We start from the raw sequence: 24,787 nt of genomic DNA, 5'->3' as shown, positions 1-24,787 counted from the left end.
TACTTTATAAACTTTATTAAATAATGAGCATTACTTTCATTAACTTATATACAATATTTAAACTATGTTTTCTTAGATGCATTTGTTTTGTTTTTTTTTTGCACAAAGAATAGAGTAGGTGAAAAGTGAGCTGATAAAAAAAGTTGAACCTTCAGTACACAGACCTAATAGAAATGTGACATGGTTTGAAGTACATACACCCCTTCTTCAGTTATATACAGCCTCACCCACCTCCAAAACGAACTATTCCAAACAAAAGCACTTAATTGATAACTTTGAGGAAAAATACAAACATGAGTTTATATATATACACACACAGCTCCCAAAATCTGCATCCTGGGGACAGACGCCATCTACAAAATTAGAGCTCTGTCCTAGAAACTAAAGAGGACCATGTAGACGTTCTCTGGAGCAAGCCGTCCACACTGGCCGTGGGGCGTGTTCCCACAGGGCATATCAGAGCTGTCGGCGAGACCCTGGTGTTAAGAAGGAATCATTTCCGAGAAACATGGACACTGCAGAATTTTGGTGGCAGAAAGGAAAAGGCAAAGTGCGAGACCGCATTCCTGGGATGACAAGAGTCAGGTGACTGTGTTTTCCGCGCACTGACAAACACCCCCAGCAAGTCTAGGAACATGCCTTCTCACAGTGCCGGTCTTTTCTGATACTGCTGATCTTGAAAACCCCTACCACATGCAAAGAAAGGGATGGAAAGAAGAAAGGTTTCCAGAAGCATGCCATTTAGTGTGGACTTCGTTTTTTATAAGCGACAAGAAGCAAGAACAGTGTGGAGAAGCAAGAAACCTGGGTTCCTTTTTGTTATTGAGAAAGAAAAACGAATGCCTTAGGGACCTGTGTGTACAGTAACGGTGGTAACATTTTGTGTTTTACAGTTGAGAAAAAGAGGCACAAGACTTAAAAGGGGGGAAAGAATGAGGATAATTCAATGATAAGATGTCCCTGATACAAATCGATACCCTTGCTCACCTTCAGGTGAAAAGCCCAGACCCCTGGCCCTACTCACACTCTCCTCCTTTCACAGTGAAAACTGGGCAGGGCGGGGAGGGAGGCTGTGAAACTGCTCCAGGGGAGGCTGCAGGAGCCGCTGTGGCCCTGACCGGAGTCTTCACTGAACTGGTGTTTTTTTTTTTTTTTATAAAGGAACATCGGGCCCGACTTCACGCTCCTCTTCAGCGTCGTAGATTTCGCCTTCTACTCACAAGGTTTCGCTTTCGTTTGTAGTTTCCCTCTACAGAGAGTTACGTTAACCCGACCTACCACACAACGGCGATGTAAAGACCCTAGTCACAGCATGAAAGGTGCTTTTAGCCAGAACTCGTCAACCAAAGATGCCCTTCCTGTATAGCCTCAGAACAATGAGAGAAGGCGCCCCCACGCTATGTCTATGTCGGCTTTAGGGAACAGATTTCACTGCGGTGGGGGAAATCCTCCAGGCTGAGATGAGGTCACTGGGCTGAGGACAAAAGTCAGGAAAGGACATGTGAAAAACGGCTCTAAAAAAGGGGAACTTTAAAGTGCTTTTTTGTATTTTTAGCTTGTGGTTTTACTTCAAGTTGATGAGAGCCAGGCACAAAAAAACAGTCAGACCAGTCCTGTTGGTCCCAGCCCTCCCACTGATACCTGAGCAGGTAATCCAGCTGTTCCCAGATGTCAGCCCATCTTTCCTAACGGTTGAGTCAACTTGCATTCTCTTGCCCTTGGTTTTCTTTAAGCCGTCGAAGGAATCACTTGTTATACCCTAGAAATCATAAAATAAATGCGACGAGCAGCACATTCTTCAGGCTTTTCCAGGAACCCTGGTAAAGATTTTTGTTTCTGAAAATCGGTCTCGTTACCTTCTGATTCCCAGTAGTTACACAGGTTCTGCGTTACAATAAACGGATGCAGGAAAACCAGACTCGAATCCCTGAAGTGGGCACCATGGGCTAGACTCCAGTGAGAGCTTCAACTGTTCTAGGGTCCTGCCACAAATGAAACGAGAATGCCAGATATGATAAGCACAATCCTTTAAACAGCTTTAGTTTTCTTTTAAAAACAGGGGAAAGCTCCCCTGCTGCCTTTGGGCCAGTCCTAAGACGTAACTACTCGTGGCTTCTGGATAATAAGAGAAGCATATTGCATTTCTTACAGTCTGGGCACTATTGTCAGAAGATGGGAAAAGAGATATGGCCATCTTATTAAAAAAAAAGAAAGAAAGAAAAGAAAAAAAGAAAACCTAGACATTTTCAAGTAAGACCGACGCACGTGAAACGCGAAGACGACCAGCATCAGAAAACACAGCAATGCTGACTGACATGGCTGCAGTACAGTCCGGGCCGGGTCATCGCCGGTCGGAGAAGTTGTGCTGTGGAAGGAAGTACATTTATTTACACCTCTGGCGGTTACAAGACTGTTCAGGCCGGTGCACAGAAAACGCCCGCCAGGCTCCGGGACTCGTGAGCGCTGCAGGGAGGCAGTTCGGGCGGGCGGCCCCTGCTGAGAGCCTAGGCAAAGCTGCTGGAACTAAGACACTGGAATTTCTCCCGCAGACTCTGGACGATGTTCTGCTGATTGGGAGACGGACTCCTCCAAAGGTAGTCGTTCAGTTTGTCGGACTCGCTGTACGGTGTCAGGAAGGGTGACACCCCCAGTCGGCCGCTCACCGGCCTTTTTGCAGTGCTCGGACTGTGCACCGAGTAAGGCGCGTCCTGGCGGCGGACACCATCGGGCAGGCCGGCGTCCGCCGCCTCCGGCTCCGGCTTCCTTCTGCGGCTGTGGGACGCCTCCAACTCCGACTCGTCCTCTTCGGACTTGATTTCCACGTAGTCATCTTCGTCTCCTTCCGTCTCTTTGAAGTTGGAAAAATAGTTCTGGGTGGCTATTTGCGCATTTAAGGGTAAATTTCGATTGACGACCAGAACTTTCTGTGAGTCTTGGAGAGTGAGGTCTGAGCGTTTCCCAGGCCCCTGCGGACAGGAGTCGCCCGCGCCCGCGCCCACGCCCGGCAGCAGCTCCTGGTGGCTCTCACACCTGGAGCTTCTGTGTACAGACGGCAGCTGCTTGCTCCCCGTCTCGTGGGGGTAGTTGATGGAATCCCCTGACTTGTTTATCAGGATGGAGGACGACGACTGGGACCTGTTGTAAGGCTGGGCTTTCGCGCCGACCCCTTTCCGGCCCAGAGAGTTATAAAGGTGGCCCTGACACGCGCTGTCTTTGTTGGGCTGGCTGACCACCACGCTGTGTCTCTGCAGGGGCCCCAGCGGGCGGTCAGCCGTCTGAAGGGAAGGCACCGAGCAAGCCGGGGACAGGTGTCGGGGAGTGCTCTTGGTGTTGATCTCCAGAGTGGGGTATTTGGGCTTCGAGGTTTGCTCCGGCGGAGGACAGAAATCTGCTAATTCTCCATTACTGTAGGTTGAATGCAAAAGCCAGTCCTCACTCCCGCGCTGGGCCCGGGAAGGTGACGCAGTTCTGAGGTTGGGGGATTCTCGAGGGCTGGCCCAGCCGTCCTTCGGAGTCTTAAAGGGCGACTCTCTGAATACAATCTGGTCATACAGTTGGGAATACTCAGCAATCCTGGCACCTGGGAGGCAAATATCAAAACAAAAACATATACAAGATTATTCCTACATGAGAAGATTAAAGAAATAAGAACATAACTTTCCAACCTATTTTAAAAATTTAAATAGTCGACAGGACTTTTTAAGTTTGAGGATGACTAACCATTGACTACTAAGCAACACAAGCTAATAAAATAACCCACAGTTTAATAAATAAAAGTGCCACCTAAAAGTTCATTTAATTTGAGCTAACTTTAGATGATTTTATTTCAACAGTAGGTCTGTGTTTGCTATTTGTTGTGAAAATATCTAGTGTTCTTTATAAGCATGAAATAGTGTCAGTGCTAAAAACGGACATCATAAAAATAAGGAAGTCAGCGCTAAACCCAGGCCAATGAAAAATACGTAGGCACAACAAGAAACTGACTGTACTCCACCACGCAGTGGCCACCCCTGGCTCCTCACCAGCCTTCACTGCTCTCAGACAGCTACTCTCAGAAGAACCTGCTCTCTCTGCGTCTGTTCCCAAACTCCTGGTTTCCAGGCAGACCCTCCACAGCCCCTGTCTGGGGAGACAGTGTCCGTGGGGGGGGCCTCTCTCTCAGTACTTCAGAACTGCAGGCACTGATGGACCCGTCTGTCCTTTCCCACCCCCAAGAAGCTGGGCCCTGAAGTCTGTGCTTCCAAGACATTAAGGATGAACGATCTGTGCGTGTAATCGATACCCTACTGCCTCTCACACTGGTTCCAGAACAGGATTTGCCCATTAGTTCCACAAAAGCCATTGCCACTTCAAAGTGATCTATGGGGCCATTCTCTGCTCCCCTTCTGAGTGCAGACTTTTCTAAAGACATTCATGGAGCCTTACTATGAATAGAGCATTCTCTTGGGCCAGGAATGATTTAAGAGAGAGAGCCCAGAGATGTCAATTTCAAGAGCAGTTTCCCTCTGAACCCCCAGTCAGGTACCCCCGTGGCTACCCTAGAATCAAAGAGTTCCATGTACCCTATAACCCTCAGACCACATCTCCGTGGTCTCTAAGGAGGGACTCTATCCCATGTAGGACAGTCAGCAAGTGACATTATATTCTCTTCTTCTTTAAGCTATTTATATTTTTAGTAAACTGTTGTTAGTAAATTATTCCATAATTTAAACTAAATTTTTAGTTCAATTTCTGCCATTTCTCTTGAGTCTATCTTCTGCGAGGACAGAAAACAGCCTGCTGTTATTCCGGGTGCCCTTTAATTACAATCCCCTCACATTACTTGCTCCTTGGTCCCCCAAATCAGGGTAAACAATCTCTTTAACTTCTCATTATAGGTTCTACATCAATTCGTTTAGGTTTTCAAATCCAAGTTCCTAGGAATGACAGAGGTTATTAGCTTAGACTTTCTAGTAATAAATGCTTGACTATTACACCTTCCATAAAGGGCATAGTAACAACTCTCAAATACCAATTAAGACCTGACAACCCCTTAGGAGACTGAAAGTCTACACAGGCACCAAAGTCCCCATGTTAGCCATCCTGGAATCTGTAGTACTTATTACATGTAGTATATATTTATAGATATATCCTGAAATCTATATTTATTACATACATAATATACATAATGTAATATTAACTATGAAACCCAACAAAGGTAGCTGAACCTTTAGACGTAGTCATTGCTTAGCAGTCCCACCTGCAAGTCCGAGGGTTCTGCCCAAGCCATTCTCACCCACACGAGGGCCCTGGGCCGGACCCACAGCTGACCTGGGAAGGCTCTCAGCTTTCACAAGGTTCCAAGAAGATAACAACTTTGAGGAACGCAGTGAGAGCTAATTAAAAAATTCGCTCACACTATTCTGTACCCAGAGGTAACCACAGAGTCTTGTAAGAACAATTAGTTCTTGACTTTAGAACACCGTGGCTCAGATAATCTGAAATCATGTGTCATCCAAAATATTTGTAGTATTTCCCATGCCTTTTTCTCCCTTATTACACTCTTCTTCCTTTGCTTGATAAAGTCCTCTTTATCTCTCAAAACCTTTCATAAGCCCTACCCCTTCCACGAATCTTCTTCTGATTTCTCTTCTCTGAAGTCTTATATACTTCGTATGCACTTGCATATACTTACTGTGCAACCAATAGTAAGTTATTGGTTGTGCACAAATATGCATACCTGCCTGCATGCACACACTCTTGTGCTGCTTGTTGTTTCATATGGGTGAGTTTATTATTCCAGCTAGTCCGCCAGCTTTTCATCTTGGGGAACAATCCCTACAGAGCCCCACACATAGCTGAAGACAGAAACGGGTCTCAGGAGCTACTTCATCACTCAGATAACGTCTGGACTGCCTCCTCCCATGTTCAGCATGGTGTGAAAACAGACGTGCCTCCCCTAAGACCATGCCACCGAGAGCGGAAAGGCAGCCTCGAGGTCGGGGGTGTAGCAGGACACGAGGAAGATAACCTCTGGTTAAAACACTCCCTACAGGTAACTCATAATGCATACAGTTTACTTTTGGATAATAAAACAGTTGGCCATTTATAAATTCGGAATAAAAAGTATCTCGCAGGTAGACAATATACTGTGTCTGTCCAAGTTTTGTTTTGTTGTTGTTTTGGTCTAAGCTCGACCTTCTAAGAGTGACTATAACTTGCTTGATGCCAGTGTGAATGAGAGAGAAGCTTCTAGAGCAACAGCTGTCATTAGATTTCCTGAGCCAGATGTGTAGGAAACAGCCAGCCCAAGATGACACCAGCCTAAAAAGCTTAGTGTCGGCCAGCGGGATCAAAGTCTGCCCCATCCTGGGTCCTGCCCTTACAGTCTGTATAGAACCTGCACATTATCACTATGTGACGACCCCAGGGCTTTCTCTGGTTTCTTTTGTGAGTGAGTGTAAAAGGTGGGACTTTTAATGATTCCAGATAAAAATGTGAAGGGATGCTTGTTGACAGAAGTATGAAATACACTGTTTTCAAGACAGAGGATTAAAATCAGCATGTCTGGTATTGCTGGAGATGTAGAAGGAAGCGTAAAGTGCTCTTTGGCCTTCCCTACTTTGCCCAAGGAGGAAGATTTCTCGAGCCTGAATGGCGTTTCCTCCCGTGTAAACATCTCAGAAAAGGGACCCCCAGGCCTCGCCGGCCTCAGAGGATCTCAGGAGGAAGCCAACAAGCTGCATCGCGCTCTAAAAGGTGGGAGTGACTAGACCTGGTTGGGTGAGTTCTGGGCGGATCTGACCCGGGGCCTGTAGACCCCGGCTAGGGAGTTCAATAAAGGTGCTCGAGAGTCTCAGCAGGTGAATAGCGTGCTCCTCCTTCCGGACAACACCGAGAGCAAGCTCCTGGCAAAGTGGCAAGGCCCACACGAAGAAGTCTGGAGAAGCAGTCCGTTCGATTACGATGTCCTGTGCCCAGATAAACGAGAGAGAGAAAAGGAGTCGTCACGTCAACTGATTGAAAGCCTTATGGGCACAGGAAGCGGTCTCCATCCACCCAGGTGGAAGATTCCTCAGGTCGGAGAGGCGCGAGGCCCGGGGACGACTCCGCTCTCGGAAGATGACGCGGGCCAGAGCTTCTCCTCTTTGTTGGGGAGACCCCGACAGCAGCCCACCAGGTCCAGAGAGGACCCAGGCACAAAGCCGAGGAAAGAGTCCGTGGGAATCCCAAGTCACACCCGCAGGCAAAACAAAAAGGAGAACAAACCGAAAGTGAAAAGCGAAAAGAAACCACAAAGGGAAATCCATTCATACTTGTAAGAAGGGTCCTACAGGAGACTGTTCGAGGCAGCTAGCTACAAGCCATAGGCTCAGTGCTTCCGTCAGGGCTGAGCTTTGCATGTGAATGGATGGTCTGTGTTCGAAACCACCAGGCTCAGGGGAGGGCCACCTCTTAACCAAGTCTGCCGGCATAGAGCGTCAGCATGAGAAGCTTCAGTGTCTGGTTTTCTCTCATTCTGAGGAGCCCCAGCCCAGATTCAGTCCGTGGGTGCCCCGCTAACTCACTACCAGTCCCAATGCCACCTGTGCCCCCCAAAACAGTCCTTCTGCAGCTGGAACCGAGCCACGTTCTCCAGGAACACCAACAAAGCAGCCAGGCCATCTGGCGTTGCGAAGGGGACACGGATTAAGTCAAGCGGATTACGGCAAAGAGAAATACATGCGATCCAGCCTCTCTCACATTCGTACAAAAGTCACCTTTAACCTTTATTTAAAAAGAACATCTCAAAGAGAGTCTGCACAGTTTTCCAGGTAACAGGTCCAGGGCCTCACTTCCCTGTCTGTTCAGAAATGTTGTTACATGATTAGCTCTAGGAAACGAGTAGAGCTTTAGACAATTTATAAATACTCTTGAAATTGAAACAAAAAAACAAACAAAAAAAGTTCCCTATAGATTCGTGTCATGTAACTTGTAGATTCCTCTAGGACTCGGATATCCCCGTCTTATTCTCCAGTTTCCGTGAAGATAAAGAAACCAGTCCCCAAAAAGGAGGACAGTGGCGTCCACCGGGCAGAGAAGCCACGTGGCCACCAAGCTCAGCATCTGAACGCAGCCTGACCCTGAGCCGTTGGGCTTTCACTTTGAGTTGGAGAACTGTCTCCTCTCATTTGCTACTACAGCGGTCCTTTGTTGGAAAATCTAGGGCAGGGAATCCTCACCTATGACTGAAAGGCCACACTGGTTTAAAATGCTACGTCCTGGGCCCACCCCCAGAAATCTCTCTGGATCTGGAGGTGAAAAGGTCCTCAGGTGAGAAAGCCAGTGGCTGGTGGGGCGGGGAGAGGGGGGGTTCTTCTCGTGACAGTTGCGTGCTTTATTCTCGTCTCTGCTCCACCACCCAGATCGGTGTTAAGTTTTGTTCTCCGGGGCGCTCTCTAATTTAGCCAGGGGTACGCACTTCTTCACAACTGAGAAAGAAGTCAAGCCATGACCTTCTCATTCCCCCGGTCCTCACCGTCCCAACATCACACCTGAGGTCCAGGTTTAGTTCTGCCCCACCAAGGAGGCTGGACTGAAAGAATCAAACTTCTTGGAAGCATGTGTGAGAATCCCAAACGCACTATATGCATTGGTGTTAAGTGCATCATAGCAGCTATTTAAAAAGAAAAAAAAAAAAAAACAACTAGTAACCAGAACACATGAGAAAACAACTGAGTGATAGGATGAACAGGTAAAAAAAAAAAAAATGCAGAAAGGATTCCTTTTTGTCTGTTAGGCCAAGTAGGGACTTTTGTTGGGATTCTGGAGCAAGGAGCTATTTCATTCCTTAAGGTTCCAAACCGTCAAAGCTCACGGGAGCTGCTCCTCCAGGCATACTGATGCAAGGGGAAAAGCCCGAGATGCCGCAGGTGAGACTGACCGCCATTTCCCACGGTTCAGATTACGTTAGCGAAAAGTCTCCAAACATCGAATCTGCGGTGACAATGACACGTGCACAACAAAACCCTCTGGGACCACGTCACGCTCCGACTCACGTGAGTCAGTGAAGTGCGAAAGGGTCCGTTGCTTGCTGGTGAAGGGAAACAGACTTTGCCACCCCAAAATATCCCTTTGGGGATGTTGACTATTTTAAGCTGGTTATTTTTTTAAGGAAAGGGAGATACCGGCAAAAGCTTTGACCTCCCCCCTAACTTCCTAGAAAGAATTTAGATAAAGGACCTGCTTCCGGAAGGGAGCCATCATTATATAGTTTAGTAAAAACTAGTGACAGACAGCAAGGAAGCTACCGAGGCCCATTTGTTCTAAGTCCTCTGTGTCCACGTGAACGATGGCTCCCCAGACATGCATTTACCAAACATCCCTTTTCTCCGTGTGCAGGGCCTCCCTGCCCTTTCAAATCCCCAGCCACGCCCCCTCCCCTGCTTTCTCCTTAGCTCCATCCAGAATGACATGTAAGCCTCAACTGTCTAACGTGCCCTTGAGTCTCATGTTCTTAAGGCACCCCCACACATATGACTACGGCTGTAATAAATTGCGGACATTTTCTGATTACGAGCCCAGCCAGAAGAACTCGCAGAGCTGGGAGGAAAATTAGATTTCTGACAGCCCACATCAGTGACCCCGCGGTCTCCCTCCGAGAGAAGGCACATTCGAGTGGCACACTTCTCCCGGTCTCAGGGGACCTAGCGCCTCAGAGCTGCTCTGGCATCTGCCCTTCGAGAAGGCGGGAAGGCAGTGGGAGGAACGTACCGATGGCTGGCCCTCCTTGCTTCTTGTCTTCCAGGATGGCTGCCAGGTCTTTGGGCGCAGACTTCTGCTGCTGGCCGGCCGGCGGCTGCTCCAACTCGGGGCTCTTCACTTTCAGCAGCTGGTTTGCCTTCTTGATCTTCTGACTGTACTGCCTGGCCATCATAAACACTCTGCTTCTGGTCTTGTCTGTGGCGTCCGCCCCGGGGTCCGGGATGTCCAGGTCAGTCTGGGACAGACTGCTGTTGGCCAGGTCGTAGGGGTTCTCCACGGGAGGCACTTCGCTGGCCAGCGGGAGCGGGTTCAGGCTCAGGAAGGAGCCCTCTTTGGACAGGAGGTCTTCGTCCAGGGGGCAGCTGGCCCGGCTGGCTCTGCCGGGCCTGTCCTGCGGCGGCGTGAGGAGGGCCTGGCGCTCGGGGAGCGAGAGCGTGGACAGCGCCCGGCCCGCGTCCCGGCTCAGCTCGGGCGTGCTCTCGGCGTGCCGCCGCTCCTGCACGTCGTCTTTGCCGACGGGGAAGGCTGCCAGGAGCCGGTCTCTAGCCTTGACTTCGTTTTTCTTGATGTAATTCTCCAGGTCATTCCAGATTTCGTCTACTTCCTCAGAGAGTCTGTCCGATATAGACTGATCGGCGAGAGGCAAGTTGCAGCTGAAAGAGTTGTACAGCAGACTCAGGTAGTCGTTGCTGTCGGAGGGGCCCGGGTGGCTGGGCGTCTCGTCCTCGCTGAACTGCAGGCTGTCCTGGGACACGAAGGGCCTCAGGCTGTCACAGCAGGCGAAGTCGGCGTCCAGACCCAAGAAGGTGCTCCTCTTGGGACGCTGTAGGCTGCTGCACTTGAAACCCAGCGAGGGCGGGTCCGGGAGCCGGATGGTGTCGTAGATGTTCTCCTCCACCACCTCGAGGTCATGGGTGCTTTGGTTGGCCGCCTCTCGCCCTGTCAGAGGTGGGTCTCTGTCTGTGTGCACAGAGCTCTTCCCGTGGCCAGCTAGGCTTTTCGAGAAGGCTAGCTCCGGGGTGCTCTTGGGTCGGACAGAGTCCCTGGTTGACTTCGGGGGAGTGGATTCAGCTTCTTCCCGTTTAGCGACCATGACTTTCAAGTCCTCGTAACTTATGTTGTCATAGACATGGTTTATGTCATCAAGGGTCAACTCTATAGACGACCCAAAAGGAGTCATTGAGTCCTGCCCTTCAGTGTTAGGGCCGTTCTGCAGTTCCCTGCGGGGACTGTACGGAGAGCCATCGCTGTCCCCGATTCGTATTTCAGGAGGGCACGTGTTGCTCTCGCCGGCACTGCTAGCTCGCCTGACAACCCTGTGGCCGGCACTGGTGGTCTCCGTGCACTCGATCTGTCCCATGTGCCAACTGCAAGGGCGACTCGAAGTGCCGTCTTCACACAGTCTGGCAGAGTTCAAGTCCGAAGAGGAAAAGGATGGCACGAACATCTGGTAATCATCTTCATCGTCCTCGTGCTCCTGTGGGGACCGTCGACTGGGAAACAGGGCTTGCCTGATCTGGTGGTCCGTCCAGATGTTTCTGACGGCTCCACCCCCGCGAAGCACGCTGAGGATGGCAGGACCGCTGGCCTGACTGCCCCTCTGGGCTGGAGACGGCGCTGCCGAAGTCCGCTGGGGAGACCGCGGCTCTCTGGACACCTGAGGAGGACGGAAACACAGCGATTGAATTGCAGCACCGTGGACACATCACTTACAACGTTCTCCTGCATTTACACGCGGCCCCTCCCACTAGACTGTGAAATTCATAAAGAAAATGATCAGTAAACATGTTGATTTTAACGGAGTTGAAAAGCACTTCAGATTTTTTTTGCAAAAGGGGCAGAAAGGACAGGGACTGGTATTTACTTAGAAATGAGCTAGGCCATTTGCAGGCACCCTCCAGACCTGATGTTCGCAGTCACTCTAATTAGAGACGATGGCACCAGTTTCACAGGAAGGACATCTATGCTCATGAGAGCTCAATAGCTTGCTCCCAGTAGTCAGTAGAAAGGCTGGGACTCAACCTCCGGTCTGACTCCAAATCCCTTACCCCAATGCAGGGAACCAGCTAACCACAGAAACTTCTTAGCTACTGCCAATAATTCCGATGAGTGCTTGGCACATAACATATAAATGCACATATATAGACATCAAGGGCCATGGTATCCAGTTTGTATTTGAGGCTTGACTCCTAGGAGTCTGAATGCGGCGTTCGGTGTCCCAGGATCCCGTCAGTGATCCGACTGCACGTCCCCAGGGCTTCCCTCAAATCTGCAGACCTGCCGTGAACCCGGCTAGTGCTGCCTTGGTTTACAGGTTCTAGGCAAAGCCTTTGCTGCAGGCATGTAGTTTAATCTACCGTTGAGCTGCTGACACTTTTACTTACTTTCAGAATACATTTAATGAAGTAATACTTAGATGCTTGTTAGGAAGTAAAGTGTGAGTGACATTAATGATGTCCAATCAGAGAACATAATGGGGTCTTTTATAACTTATAGATGGGTCTCACTACTGTAGACTGGGAGTGGGTTGCCCGCTGAGGTCCCTGTAGGATACAGATTCGCTTTGAAGAGCTAATTTGGAAGGGCTAAGATCCGTTCAAAATAATTACTATCAGGGACATATTTTCTGATCAAAACACTGCCGTAACCTATCAGAAATGTCAAAGGAGCAAGAATTTTTCATTACTTGTCAACGAGACTGGGATACACATGGCCTTGGGCCATCTCCCTGTCCACATGTCTGTGTGCCTGCCTGCCTGTTTATCAGGGAGGGAAGAGAAAAGTAGGGAGGGCAAGCATAAAATCTCATCCCGGGTGTTATTTTTCTATTACAATTTTAAAACTGAAAAAAAAATCCAGTTAGTTATTTAATCTTGTGCTCATTTTTTTCCCCACAGAGTATAACTTCGGACCCTTCGAGGTCTAGGAATAAATGAATGCACATACATGGGCATGTGCGTGCACACATGGGCCTATGTGCACACACATGGACATACGTGCATCCATGCAACTATACATGGTCTTCCATTCACGTCTCTGTCTTCTTCACCCTTCGGTACTCCTCCCCTTTAGTCTTACCCAGACCGCACTGGTATGTTTATAAAATATAGGTGCCTAGTAACTACTTTTATAAATAAAACAAGTTAGTGTTAACTAGCTAACTCACAGCAAAACACTTTGAAAGTATAGTAAAACAATTTTGTAGACAGCCAAAAATAACACCATCTTAAAAATCATCCCAGAAAAATCCCAAGACATCTTAGATACTTAGGAAACCTGAACTGGCAATATCAAAGTGTATTTTTAAGGTAAGTACACTTGAGATGAAGTGCTTTGAGATAGCAGTACTCTGGAAGCTGAACTGTTACATCCAGTACATCGTCAGGAGAGCGGAAGGAGCTCTTAGGTTAAGAAACAATCAGTGTGTGGACTGCGCACAACCTAGAAGCACGGAGGTTAGATCCCCGAGTCTCACTGGAGCCACGGCGAGCCTTCCGCCCCTGGTCCTCCACACCCTCAGCATTGTGGCTGTTTAATAATAATACAACAATAACTGTCACTTGTGAAGCACTTGCTTTGTGCCAAATATTGTACTGAGCACTTTTAAAAACATCATCACATTTAAACTTCATAATAATTCTGTAAATTAGGAAACTAATTTTTGGTCATGTTAGCAGCCTGCCTGTAGTCACAGAGCTCGTCAGTGGCAGAACTGGGTGTGCGTCCGTCTTAATGCACAGCCTCTGTGTGCGCCTAACCTTTCTCTCTGCCCCCTCCATCTCTCTCTCTCTCTCTCTCTCCCCGTGTGTGTACGCATACACACATATACACATGGCATGGGAACAGACATTCTGGGAGAAATGATAAGATATTATTAAGGACTATGCCCTGTTAGGAACTCTTTAGTCATCCTTAATCTGTTCTCCTTGCATTTAGCATTTGTGTCCATACTATTCGCAGACGGAATTTGAGCACTAAGCAAAAAGTACATTGGTGCTTTAGTTCCCTTTTGTCTTCAGATTTCATGGGATTTAGCTATTCCCCTTATAGAAACTTGGCTTGATCTCTATTGTAGAAATTTCCCAAGAAGCTGTTGAGATTGCATCTCTGGGTCTGATAGAGTGGGCCCCTCACCACCCCCGGGGCCTGGCTCCACCTCAGTTCGCCGCCTTAAAGAGCCAGGCACCGCCACCCCCCTTTCCCCTCCAGCATTTGTTTATGAAAACAAACTAGGTTAAAAAAAATCAAAATCTCGTGTCATATTTCAGGACAATCAAACAATTAATGTTGATACGTTTTAAAAGCATGCAAACAAAAATATGCACTACCTGAAGAACCCTCCCTGCCCTAACTTTCAGAAAAATCACTGAGAGATAAGACTGTATTGATTTTCAGACATTTAATGGGATCTAACCTAAAGCTACAGCCTTTATTAACAGGGTCACTCTGGCCGTGTGCTAAGGCGTGGTGTAAGTGACAGTTATGTCCTTGTAGACATGGAGCGTTGAGGAGAAAGTCATGATTGCTTCTCTAAGAACCGTTCATTGAGACAACGGATCAGGAGCCATGTGGTGGGGCACGGTTTACTTCGGTCAGGGTGCAGCAGCTACACTTCCTAAGTCATAAATCCAGATAAACATCTTCCAGTGGAACATGCCGTGTTTTACTCCCCCCTCCTAACTTTTTATCGGAGGAAGAAAAATCAGAAGTTGTTGTAGCAAAATTGCGTGGTATGACACAGGACCCCACCTCTTACACCACCAGAGGGCCATGTTCTTAGCAGGGGACCTTTGTGCCTGAAGGCTAAGGCTTGGAGAAGGGAGCCATACACAGGATGCAAGAACCTCAGTCTTACATGTGCAGAGGCACAGGGCGACGTGGGGTGTACAGCTGTCATGACCTAAGGTAACCTTAGGGCTTCTGAGAGGCGGGGCGGAGGGATGAAGGAAGGATTGCCCTAGTTCTGAGAGATGCAGCTGGGAGAGATAATAAAGATGCGTCCTCACCTAACTCTCCTTCCAAATGTGAAATAATTCTTTACATTTGGAACACAGGCTGGAGATGAGATATATAAGGGTACCGATAAAAATAAACGTTTCAAAATAAGGAACGTAAGAGCACTTACCTTTTGGATGTCTTGTGCTGTTCCTGAAAAATAAAAGTTACTGTTTTAAGTCTGTGGCTTAAAAATGTATCTCATGTATAAGTACTCATATTTTATAGGACTTTTACACTTATGGCTCATAATTAAAGCCCAAGAGGTCTTCTGGGCCCTTTGGACCTGATTTTCAGAACTGCTACACAGTTATCTTGGTTGTATGCCCGGCACTATAGGTAAGACAACCTTACATCCACCAGAGAATGATCTTCCCTGATCCCTCAGAGCAATGGGCCAGTTCATGTTAGTAAGTTTCAAAAGCCACCCCCACAAATATGTATTACCTGAAAAAAAAACGCCACATAGACTTAGCCATGGAAATCATTTAAACATAAGACATTGTATTGGCTACAATGGAAAGACACAGCATGTATTGACAGGGTCACCTTGGCATTGTGCCAGGGAGTGGTGTACCTAGAATTCTGGGGATCGATTTACGGAGCCAAACCCTTACAGGGACTCTTACATGCGCCTGGATTATGTGCATTTCATCGTTAAAAGTTGCTTAATTAAAGAAGCATATAAAGGAAAAAGGGATCAAACCTTCTCCACGAATCCCAGCCAGTGGAGGTAACCGGACTTCACAGTGTGATGTTCACATTTCCAGGTCCCTTCCCGCTGCCCCCATCCCACCACAAAGCTAAGTGTTTGTTTTTAAAATAAAGGTGCAACGTGAAACATTGCATTTCTTGCTAAATATATGTGGACATGCTTGTCAGTAGGTAGAGATGTGCTTCCTTCTTTCTGACAGCTGCAGAATAGTCCCTATAATGCACATTTTAAATGTAAATGGATATTACCACATTTTGCTCCAAAAAGGTTGCAGAAATTTACACATGAAGAGTTTCAAAGTGCCTGCTTTCCTGTATCTGTTGGTCAAGCTCATGCCCCCCCCCCCCATTATCTCACTTAAATGTATGACTTTTCTCATGACTAACACAGGTCACCATTTATAAACTTTATTGGCAGTTTGTGTTTCTTCTGTGAAACTGCCCAGTTATATTGTCTGTCTTTTAAAAAGGGTCCTATTTCTCTCCATTTTGATATATAGAATTTTTTTTTAAAGATTTTATTTGTTTATTTTTAGAGGGGAAAGGAGGGAGATAGAGAGAGAGAGAAACATCAATGTGAGGTTGCTGGGGGTCATGGCCTGCAACCCAGGCATGTACCCTGGCTGGGAATCGAACCTGGGACACTTTGGTTTGCAGCCCGTGCTCAATCCACTGAGCTATGCCAGCCAGGGCTAGAATTTCTTTTAATAATAGGCATATTAATCCTTTTATACCTGTTAACTATATTGCAAATGTTTTATATCATTTGACTTTACATTTTATAATGGGGCACTTCTACTTACATGAGGCGGTGGAGGGGGGAGACCCAAAAAACCCCCCAGAATTATCTTATGGAGGGCAGGCCCCTTGCAGTACAGTCTTCCCCACTAGGTGAGCCTTCTCAGAGCCCATCTGTGTCAGTGCACCAACTGGTGTTGTTGTGAGAGGCTGCATTAGGATCCAATGAATTCTTTTTGAAGACTCAACGCGTTAGCCCATTTCATGACAGGGGCTTTATGAGTGCACCTGCCCGCACCTCACTGAGTGTTCAGCAGTTTCTGACCCAGAGGGGCATGGCTGCCCTGCCCCACCCACCTTATTCTCCCGATTATGCCCCTAGCAATTTTTTTTTGTTTCTGTGGATGAAAAAAGTCCGCAAAGGGAGAGGTTTTGCCAATGAGCAGTTGAAAACAACATCTTGATGGATATATGGAATCATATGGAGAGTACTTTGAGCGTGACTGAGGTTGAAATATGTAAAAATAAAACCACAATTTTTTATAAATAAATCCAAGTTGTTTGGGGTCCTCCCTTGTAGAAGTTAATTCAGCCTGTCAATCTGTAATTCATCTGGTGCTTTTTGGGTGTGTAAGGCTTGATTTAGTCAACATCAACAACGAAGAAAAAGAAAAGCTATTTTAGGACTTACCACTGGTCTTCAAAACTTTATGTGATCTTGAGGAAGGTTCTGGGAGAAAAAAGAAGGCCAGTGTCATTTGCAAAACCAAATCAAGAATTTTTTTCCTCTACAAGTAAATTATTAGTTTCTGGGCAAATTATTTCAGCTCTAGACACTTTCCATCAGAGTCACCTAAGGCGCCACTGCTTGGAGATCCGTAGCGGCCAGACTCTCGCCTCATCAAAGCTGTGGGGCAAACCCTGGACTGTGTGGTCAGGAGTCACGGAGAGACACCAGCCCTGCCAACCGGCGTGGCAACTCCCTGAGCTGTAACTGCCACCTGTAACAACTGCCAGCTGATAATGTTCGACTTTATACGCTCAGGCTGGACCCCAGCCCCAAGCCTCAGGCCTCAGCTGCCGACCGCCAGTGTGGCATTTCCCTGGCGTTCCCGCAGACCCAGCAAACGCAGCAGGTCTCCGCCTGGGCTCCCCAGTCTCCCCCCACGCCTGCTCCTTCATCTGTGTTTCTTATCTTGGTTCTCACTGACTATATCCTGCAAGGTATCGACCAGGACCTTTGCCCTGCTTTCATCCATGCGTCTTGTGGGTCCTGGGAGGGCTCCACCCCACTCACTAGTGTCGTCACCCAGCCTCATCATCTCTCACCCAGATGGGAGAGACAGCTTCCAGTCTGGTCTCCCTGCCCACCTCATTTTCCGTATCCAGCCAGAATTCCGTTTTCGAAGGGCAAATATTTCATGGCTTGGTATCTTTCCGTGGCTTGCAGGATAGAGCTCCAACACTGGGTGTAGCCTACTAGCCTTCCACAGTCGGGCCCCTCTCTGATCTCTGGCAGTATGTACCTCTCTCTCTGCTTCACCTCGCCCGCCCCCACCCCCAGCTCCACCCCGTGTTCCAGCCGCTCAGAGCAACTGGTAACAGATGTCCCATCTGAGATATGCTGTCTCAAATCCCAGGCCCTCTGCGTGAGCTAGTCTCCTCCCCCATCTGCCTCCTGAGCCACTGGGTTCCATAGGGGGTGCTGTCCTCTGCTTCCCGAAGTCTGCTCTCTGCTTCCTGGAGGGCTAACCTCTCCTTGGACTCCCAAAGGAGCCTCCCATCCAACCTCTCCCGCAGCTCTACCACACACACTGGCATTTAGTCACTTCTTTGACTTCCCCACTAGACTATGAACTCCCGGCAAGCAGCAGTCATGTGCATTATTTATTCTTGCACTCTGGTCCTCGGCATGGATTAGGTAGGTACTCAGTAAACAGATTCAAATGAAAAACAGATAATGTGAGGTCTGGTTCAGCAACTGCGTGTCACAATTTTAAGTTTGATTGTTGCTATGTGTCACAGGATAAAATGTTTTCACTGGTGACGGTAAATAGGGTTTAAGTGCATGGGTGCTGATGGTAAGATGCTATGCAAAGCAAAATTACTTGATTAATACGTGTTATAATCAATGGGAAAGAGAAAGTGAGGTAGAAAAGAGTTTTAGAACAAAAGCTTGAGAGCCCTATCTTGATGCAGCCTCAGTTTTACTGGGACAGGCTGTGAACGCCAGAGCCAGAAGGAAAATGCCTTTTGGAAAGGGACTTTCATCAACAGTCCCCCCCCCACCCATACTTAGGACACTGTGATCACAATGTTCGAATTACCAGATTTTCTCCTCGGCCGGTAGGGAGTGGAAAGTGCTTTCGCCTCCCCCTCAGGGCTGTAACAGAAGCCTGGATAATCTGCAAAGACAACGCACGCATCAGAATCTGGGTTAGGCGGGGTTGGGATTCCTACGCGTTTGTGTTTATTCTCTTTCTCCGACATCATAGCCCTTCTTGAACCACAACTGGTGTTCAACACGCCCCTCGGGTCTTGGTTTATGTTGCGACTCCTGGGTAGCAAGTTGAGTGCCCTCTCGCCCTCTCTCTCTCTCTCTCTCTGACTTGCTACTGCCACTGTGACCCACAGAGGTCAGAAAATGCCCCTAGAACAAAACTCGGTGTGGCTGAGCGTGTTACCGGGCCCCTGACAGATAGACGGCGGTGACGGGCTGCACGCAGCGGAGGCCCTGTCGGGAAATAGCACCTGGAGAGTTCTGTGAGGCGTGTGTGCCCGGTGGCGAGCCCTTCCTGCCCCGTGGGCGCGCCCTCCAGTTCGGTGACTGGTAATTAGTCTGTCTAGACCTGGCTCCTTGGAGGTCTGATGAGTGCTTTAGGTTCTCTTATCAGAAGAGGGCTTTCATTTGATTCCTGTTGTTTGTCTGGCCGCCCCAGCTAAAGGGCGTGTAGAGCAGACTTTGGATTAAGGAAATCTGGTCTAACCCTAAAGCACTGCAGCACCTCAGTGACCATCTGCATGCTGGAGCCCAAGGATGGAGTAACAATTCAAGGAGGGAGCTGTAGACCGGTGATCTTCAGATCAGGGTGAATGCTATTCAGAGGCATCTAAAGTCTGAGAGAGTTCTGAGGGTTATAAAGACCACATACACTTCTCCAATGTTAGTGGTAAAGTTGTATGAATGAAGCCATTTCTTCCAGTGGACTGGCCTACTCTGTTCACACTCGGCGAAGTCCAAAGTCAGCGTAGGGCACATAAGGTTATTTTCCTAGGCTAGGCTGGCCTGGCCTGGCCTTGTCCGGGACCCAGAAGAGAGAGAGACATGGGGCACCAATCTGTGGCTTGAAATTATTCTGTGCACCATAAAATCTTAATGGTGCTCAGGAGCTGGCCCAGACCCTGGAAATAAGTAAGTCATTTCACTACATGGAATTCATCGCAACAGGGGCTGGCCTCTTCGGATCCACCTCTCCCTCCACCTTTCCTCCGAATTCTCACCTGGCCATTCCCGACCTTGCCTTCTCCTCAGAATGCTTTTATTAAAATCTTAGAGACTTCCACTGAGTCAAATGTGGGGATTTAGAGACCCCAGGGCAGTGAGCCCAGTGTGGGGATCACCCCTCAGAATCTGGTGGCCCTGAAACGGGGACTCCCAGCCACCGTGGCAGGGGCGCTCATCTCGGTCCCTCGGGAATGTTTGTTCTTCCGGAGTCACCCACCAGCTGGCTGGAGGGTCAGCGAGTCAGTGTTCACCCTTGGGGAAAGACTCTTCAAAAGTAAGTGCCTTTGCAAGGTTTTAGTAAAAGTCTGTCAGGCCTGGCTGTCAGGCCTTAAAGTCATCGCTTCCCTTTTTCTCCCACTTAGCCTGGGAGGTGACAAGACTGTGATAAGTGCTGTAGAACAGGGTCTTGTTTTATGGAAGAATGGAAGAGACTTTGTATTCATTCTCTGCCTGCTTGTAGAAGCCTAGAAATACAATCGCCTCGGTGGGGCAGTTGTGATTTTGAAATGTGGGCTGTTATCGGGAAACCAGGAACTATCTAGTTGCCAGGAGGCCATCAGATAATCCACAGTGACGTTCTCTGGGTGGGTGAGGTGGGAGGCGGGCTGTGAGGCCTCACCGGTGGGTGCAGGCGGAGATGGGGGGGAGCTGACCCTAGAAGTGCATCTACATCGCTACCGTATTTTGCCATATATAATGCGCTTCTGTGTATAATGTGCGCGACTACGTTTGTTGGCCCAAACTGTCAGGAAAAAGTCTTCTGTTTTAATGTTGCAATTCAATTATTTATTTATTTACATGTAGGAACAAAACTGGTTATCGTATTCCAGGACATTATTTTGTGTACGGATATCGTTATTGCTTTCTACAGTTACACGTTTAATGCATACACATAAATGAAAGAATAGAAACATTTATATAGGTACGGAATCACTATTACCCATGTATAATGCTCACCCTTATTTTTCCCTAAAAAATTTGGGCAAAAAAGTGCGAATTATACACGGCAAAATACGGTAGTCAATACAGGGCCCTCACCTCACTGCCAGCTGGGGGACTCACAGAGAAAGTGGGAGGAATCAGTGGAGAAATGGATCGGTGTGTCGGGAAGAGATAACACTGCCTATTCTGGTTTTTGAAACAGTGGAGCGCTGCTACTTCTTACAATTGACACTGTTATAAACTTCAAGTTAGAAAAATGGGATAGATACAAATAGAAAATGAAATTCCAAATTCTGTAAAGAAAACCAGACTTACGAATGGCATCCATTTCAAGTATTGCTTGCTTGGCCTGAAAGAAAGAAAGTGTAGCTGTCATTGCAATGACCTTTTCTTGCGGGGGCTGCTTTAAATTACCAGTCCTAATATGGGTCTTAGCCCACCAATAAGGGGTTTTTGAAAAACTTTCAAATAAATTCATTCTTTCTTTGAGGCATTAACACATATAGTTCAAGGGATTCAAACAAAGAAACGCCCCCATGTGGGGAGTGGATGCTGCACCCAGAAGCACCAGAGCTAAACCTCAGCCCCGCCCTGGAAGGAAGGAAGGAGGGAGGGAAGGAAGGAGGGAGGGAGGGAGAGGGTGGAAGACAAAGGGAGGGAGAAGGAGGAAGAGAGAAAACAGAAGAGAAACAGGGGGTGGGGTTAGGTGGGAAGAGGGGAAGAGGGGAGAGGAGAAATAGGAAACATTTCACCAAACAGTTCCAGAACCAGGCTGGTGGTTAGCATCTGTTGGTCAGCTTATTGTAAAACGCAGCTTCCTGCTGCCCAACCCTGATCCCCTGAACTCAGCCCTTATCTGCTGAACCAAAAGCCCAGGGGATGGGGCCTGGGATCTGCACAACTGGTCTTCCCCACCTCACTCAAAAAAGATTGCTGCAAATTTCCTGTTTCCCTCCTTCCAAATGCTACGAGATTATCATCAGCTAACTCTCCTGGCTCCCTACAGCACCCTTGCACCTCCCACCTTTTGTGTATGCCCTGGGATCTCCCAGAAGGGGATGGAGCTGTGGTGCGGTGCGAGCAAAGGGCTCTGAAGGACTTTGGGTTTGTGATCTCGCTCTGGCACTTGCTTGGTGGGTGCTCTCTCGTCTGTGAATGCGCTCCCCCAGCCTGAAGAAGGTCACAGGGCCTGCCTGCCAGAGCTGCTGCTGGAACCAAACGCTAGGTACTCGGCGCCCCCCCACCCCCAATGGGCCTGAGGACCTTGACTTTCACTTCCTCCACACATACTTCTCCCCACCTCTGCCTCCGCTTCAAGAGTTCCATGCTTTGAGGCTTTGAAAAATTATTACTGTTGTCGTAAGTTATTAATATTTCAGGGAATTTAAAAGGATAAGATAATCACCATAACTGCCTGAGGATTAAAAAAAGAAAAAAAACTAGGTTGGGTAGCCTTTCTTGCTTCTTTAATGTAATTTTCATTTTTTAAGGGTAATGTAACTGAATCTACAAACATTATGCTAAAAATTACCTTAAAAGTTCTTTTCCTTGTATTTTGCCACAATCTGTGACATCACAGTGAAAATATTTAGACTGAGTGGCAATCATTTTTTTTTTAAATGAACGGGGTGAGAAAGAAGACTTTATTCAGTCTCCATAACTTGGAGAAAACACGCTTTTGTTATAACACTGATATTTTTATCATCCATTCAGACTTTGAGATTACTTGTTGGAATTAATTTCAAATGCACCTGTTAGGTCAGTTTCTGTGTAGTGCAATTACAGAGCCAGGGGAACATATACAAGCAAAAGTCTCTACCTTCACCTTTCTTCTCAGTTAATCTGGGCGAGAGTTCGCTTATACACCGTGTATGTGAACAGGCCATGTGACTATTTCCAAGAACCTTTTGGGCATCTATCAACTTGACCTTAAAGTGCTATTCCCACACTTTCCACTAGGGGTCAGCCAGGGACCATCACTGAATTAAAGGACTGGAGGGGGCTGGGAGGAACTACACTGATGAATTTCCCACAACTGTGTTAGCATTATCAGGCTGGTGACGCATTTTCTGATGTTAAAAAAATTCCCCATTATGCGTTTCCTTTATTCAATGGGAATACCTTTGGATAGTTTTAAGAAAGCAATTAAGAAACAGTCAAGAAAAGAAGTGAAAATCCAAATCAATAATCTGCTTAAATAAACGAGAAAATTATGATATCACCCCAGTGGCTAAAGGGCATGAAATGAGTGTGTTTGCATCACCACTGGAAACGATGCGGTGCAGACCGGCTCTCTGGAGCCAGGCAGACCTGGGCTGGAGCGGGCCGGCCGTGCACCACCACTAGCTGTGCGTAAACTGGGGCACATCGCTCACAGCCCCTGAGCCTCTGTGTTCGCTTCTCCGGAGTGGGGGGGGGGGGGCAGGGCCTCTCTCAGCAGGTGCTTTGCGTGGGGTGAGACAGGAATATGAAGTACCCAGCACAGTGCAGGTACGCTCAAGGAGGTGTAGCTGAAAGAGAATTAGATTCTAAAAGGAAGTGGGCTAAAAGGTACAATTCTGTAGTGGCCGTTTGTCACACAAAGGAAAGACTGCCTGGAACACACACACACCTAGCGAGCGCGCAGGAGGAGGGGGACAGGTGTGTCAGCCAGTCTTGTTTCGTCATGGCCTCTAACTGCCCTTGGTAGATCTGAATTCCCAGACAGGTAAACACAGGTGGGGCGTGTCAGAGACACCCTGCCACTGCTCAGAGGGGCATAGCAAGGCGCAGGCCGGCAATCGAATGACTAACCGAGAAGAAAGCGCAGTCACCTGTCTGCGTGAGCTACCTGACATCTGGAACCACCTGAGACTCCTGCCTCGGATGGAGCACACACCCCTGCACACTCATTTCCTGGGCACGACATCATTGCGGGCCACCCCTGAGAAGGCGCTGCAGGTGCTTTTCAAAATATACAGGGGGCCAAACTGACCCTGGGAGAAATCTCGTGCGTCCTTATTTTCCACCCAGTTCCACTCTCGAGGTCTCACCCCGCTCTCTGCCCCAGTTCCCTCCTCCCCGCCCTGGCATGGACCAACCAGTTCACCATCCATGCGGATACTCCGTGCTCCGCCCTCACCCGGCTCCTTGCCACATCCTCTCTCTAGCCTTTCCTGCCACTCCAGAACAGCAGCATGTACTCATAGCTGCCCGCAGAACCCTGCTGCCACCCAGGGCTGCCCTGCCTCAAAGGCGGGGCTCCCAAGGCCCCTTCTCCGGCTACAGACCTCAATACTTCCACCTTCAACTCCCGCCAAACCAGTTCTCTGACTTTACAAGGCCACGCCCCTCCCCCCTTCCTATTATCCTAGTTGGTTTCACCGTCCCCTCAGCCTGGAAATCCCGCTCAATTGCTGCCATAGGTGCTGGTGGGCACCCTGCCTTCCCTGCCCTGTGAGCCTTCCCTCACCAGCCCCCACCGCTGGGGGACCCATGTGCACCGTGGTGCCTCAGCACTAGCTGCTGAGTTGCTGAGTAGATCTGAAAACGATCTCACCCCACTGACTCACGGTGGCCAGCTTCAGCGCGGTCTGTGATGCCTTTCCCAGGTCAGTGTGGTCGTCCCTACTGACTGGATGGTCCATTTCTTCAGCAAGTGTCCTGGACCTTTCCGCTTGCAACCCCATCTTTGCTTCCCTCGTGCAGCAGCTGACATCACCACTGACAGCAGTGAGATCGAACCCCTGATCTTCCCTCTGATCCACCTCAAAGCTTCTCTGTCCTCTCTCACCTTTCTTCTCCCTGAGCCCAGGAAAGACGTGGCTGGCCCTCAAAACTGACCCCTGGACCTGAGCTTCTGATCCCCTCCTGCCACTCCCCCCAGGCCACACTCCAAGGAGCATCCCTCCACTTACCCTGACTGTCTCCCGCTTCCCCTGCCTCCTTCCCCTCTGGTTTACGTGTCACGTGACCCGTCACTCCTCACCTTCAGAAAGTGCCTCGCTTTGATCTCATCTTCCCTCAAACTTCCTCCCTTTGCCTTCTCTGAACTCTGTTTAAAAAAGATAAGCCTACACCCAGTCCGTTCCTCCTCCTGCCTTTTCTCTTCCACTCGCCATGGTCTCTCCCTGGTCCCTGCGTGGACAAACCTGAGGGCTACTTTTCTGTTTGCGTCTGTTTTGCCCTCTG

General features: G+C 48.5%; 1 protein-coding gene across 5 annotated transcripts in view; it reads right to left on the bottom strand.

Annotated features, from left to right (window-relative positions):
• PLEKHG1 (pleckstrin homology and RhoGEF domain containing G1) overlaps positions 1 to 24,787 on the bottom strand; it is a 206,489-nt gene continuing 181,702 nt past the window's right edge. For all 5 annotated transcript variants that reach the window (XM_045843148.1, XM_045843149.1, XM_045843150.1 and 2 more), the window contains 6 exons: positions 20,933 to 20,966; positions 18,498 to 18,575; positions 16,862 to 16,900; positions 14,849 to 14,871; positions 9,733 to 11,380; positions 1 to 3,580 (listed from right to left, as the gene is read on the bottom strand). In XM_045843148.1, the coding sequence (XP_045699104.1) occupies positions 2,505 to 3,580; positions 9,733 to 11,380; positions 14,849 to 14,871; positions 16,862 to 16,900; positions 18,498 to 18,575; positions 20,933 to 20,966 (2,898 nt within the window). In that variant the 3' untranslated portion in view covers positions 1 to 2,504. The remainder of the gene's footprint in view (positions 3,581 to 9,732; positions 11,381 to 14,848; positions 14,872 to 16,861; positions 16,901 to 18,497; positions 18,576 to 20,932; positions 20,967 to 24,787) is intronic.

Source organism: Phyllostomus hastatus, unplaced genomic scaffold (genome assembly GCF_019186645.2).
Source record: "Phyllostomus hastatus isolate PE091 unplaced genomic scaffold, TTU_PhHast_1.1 phas_contig_40, whole genome shotgun sequence".
Lineage (NCBI taxonomy): Eukaryota > Metazoa > Chordata > Mammalia > Chiroptera > Phyllostomidae > Phyllostomus > Phyllostomus hastatus.
Note: the sequence above shows the minus strand (reverse complement) of the source record. Positions and strands in the feature narration are given on the sequence as shown.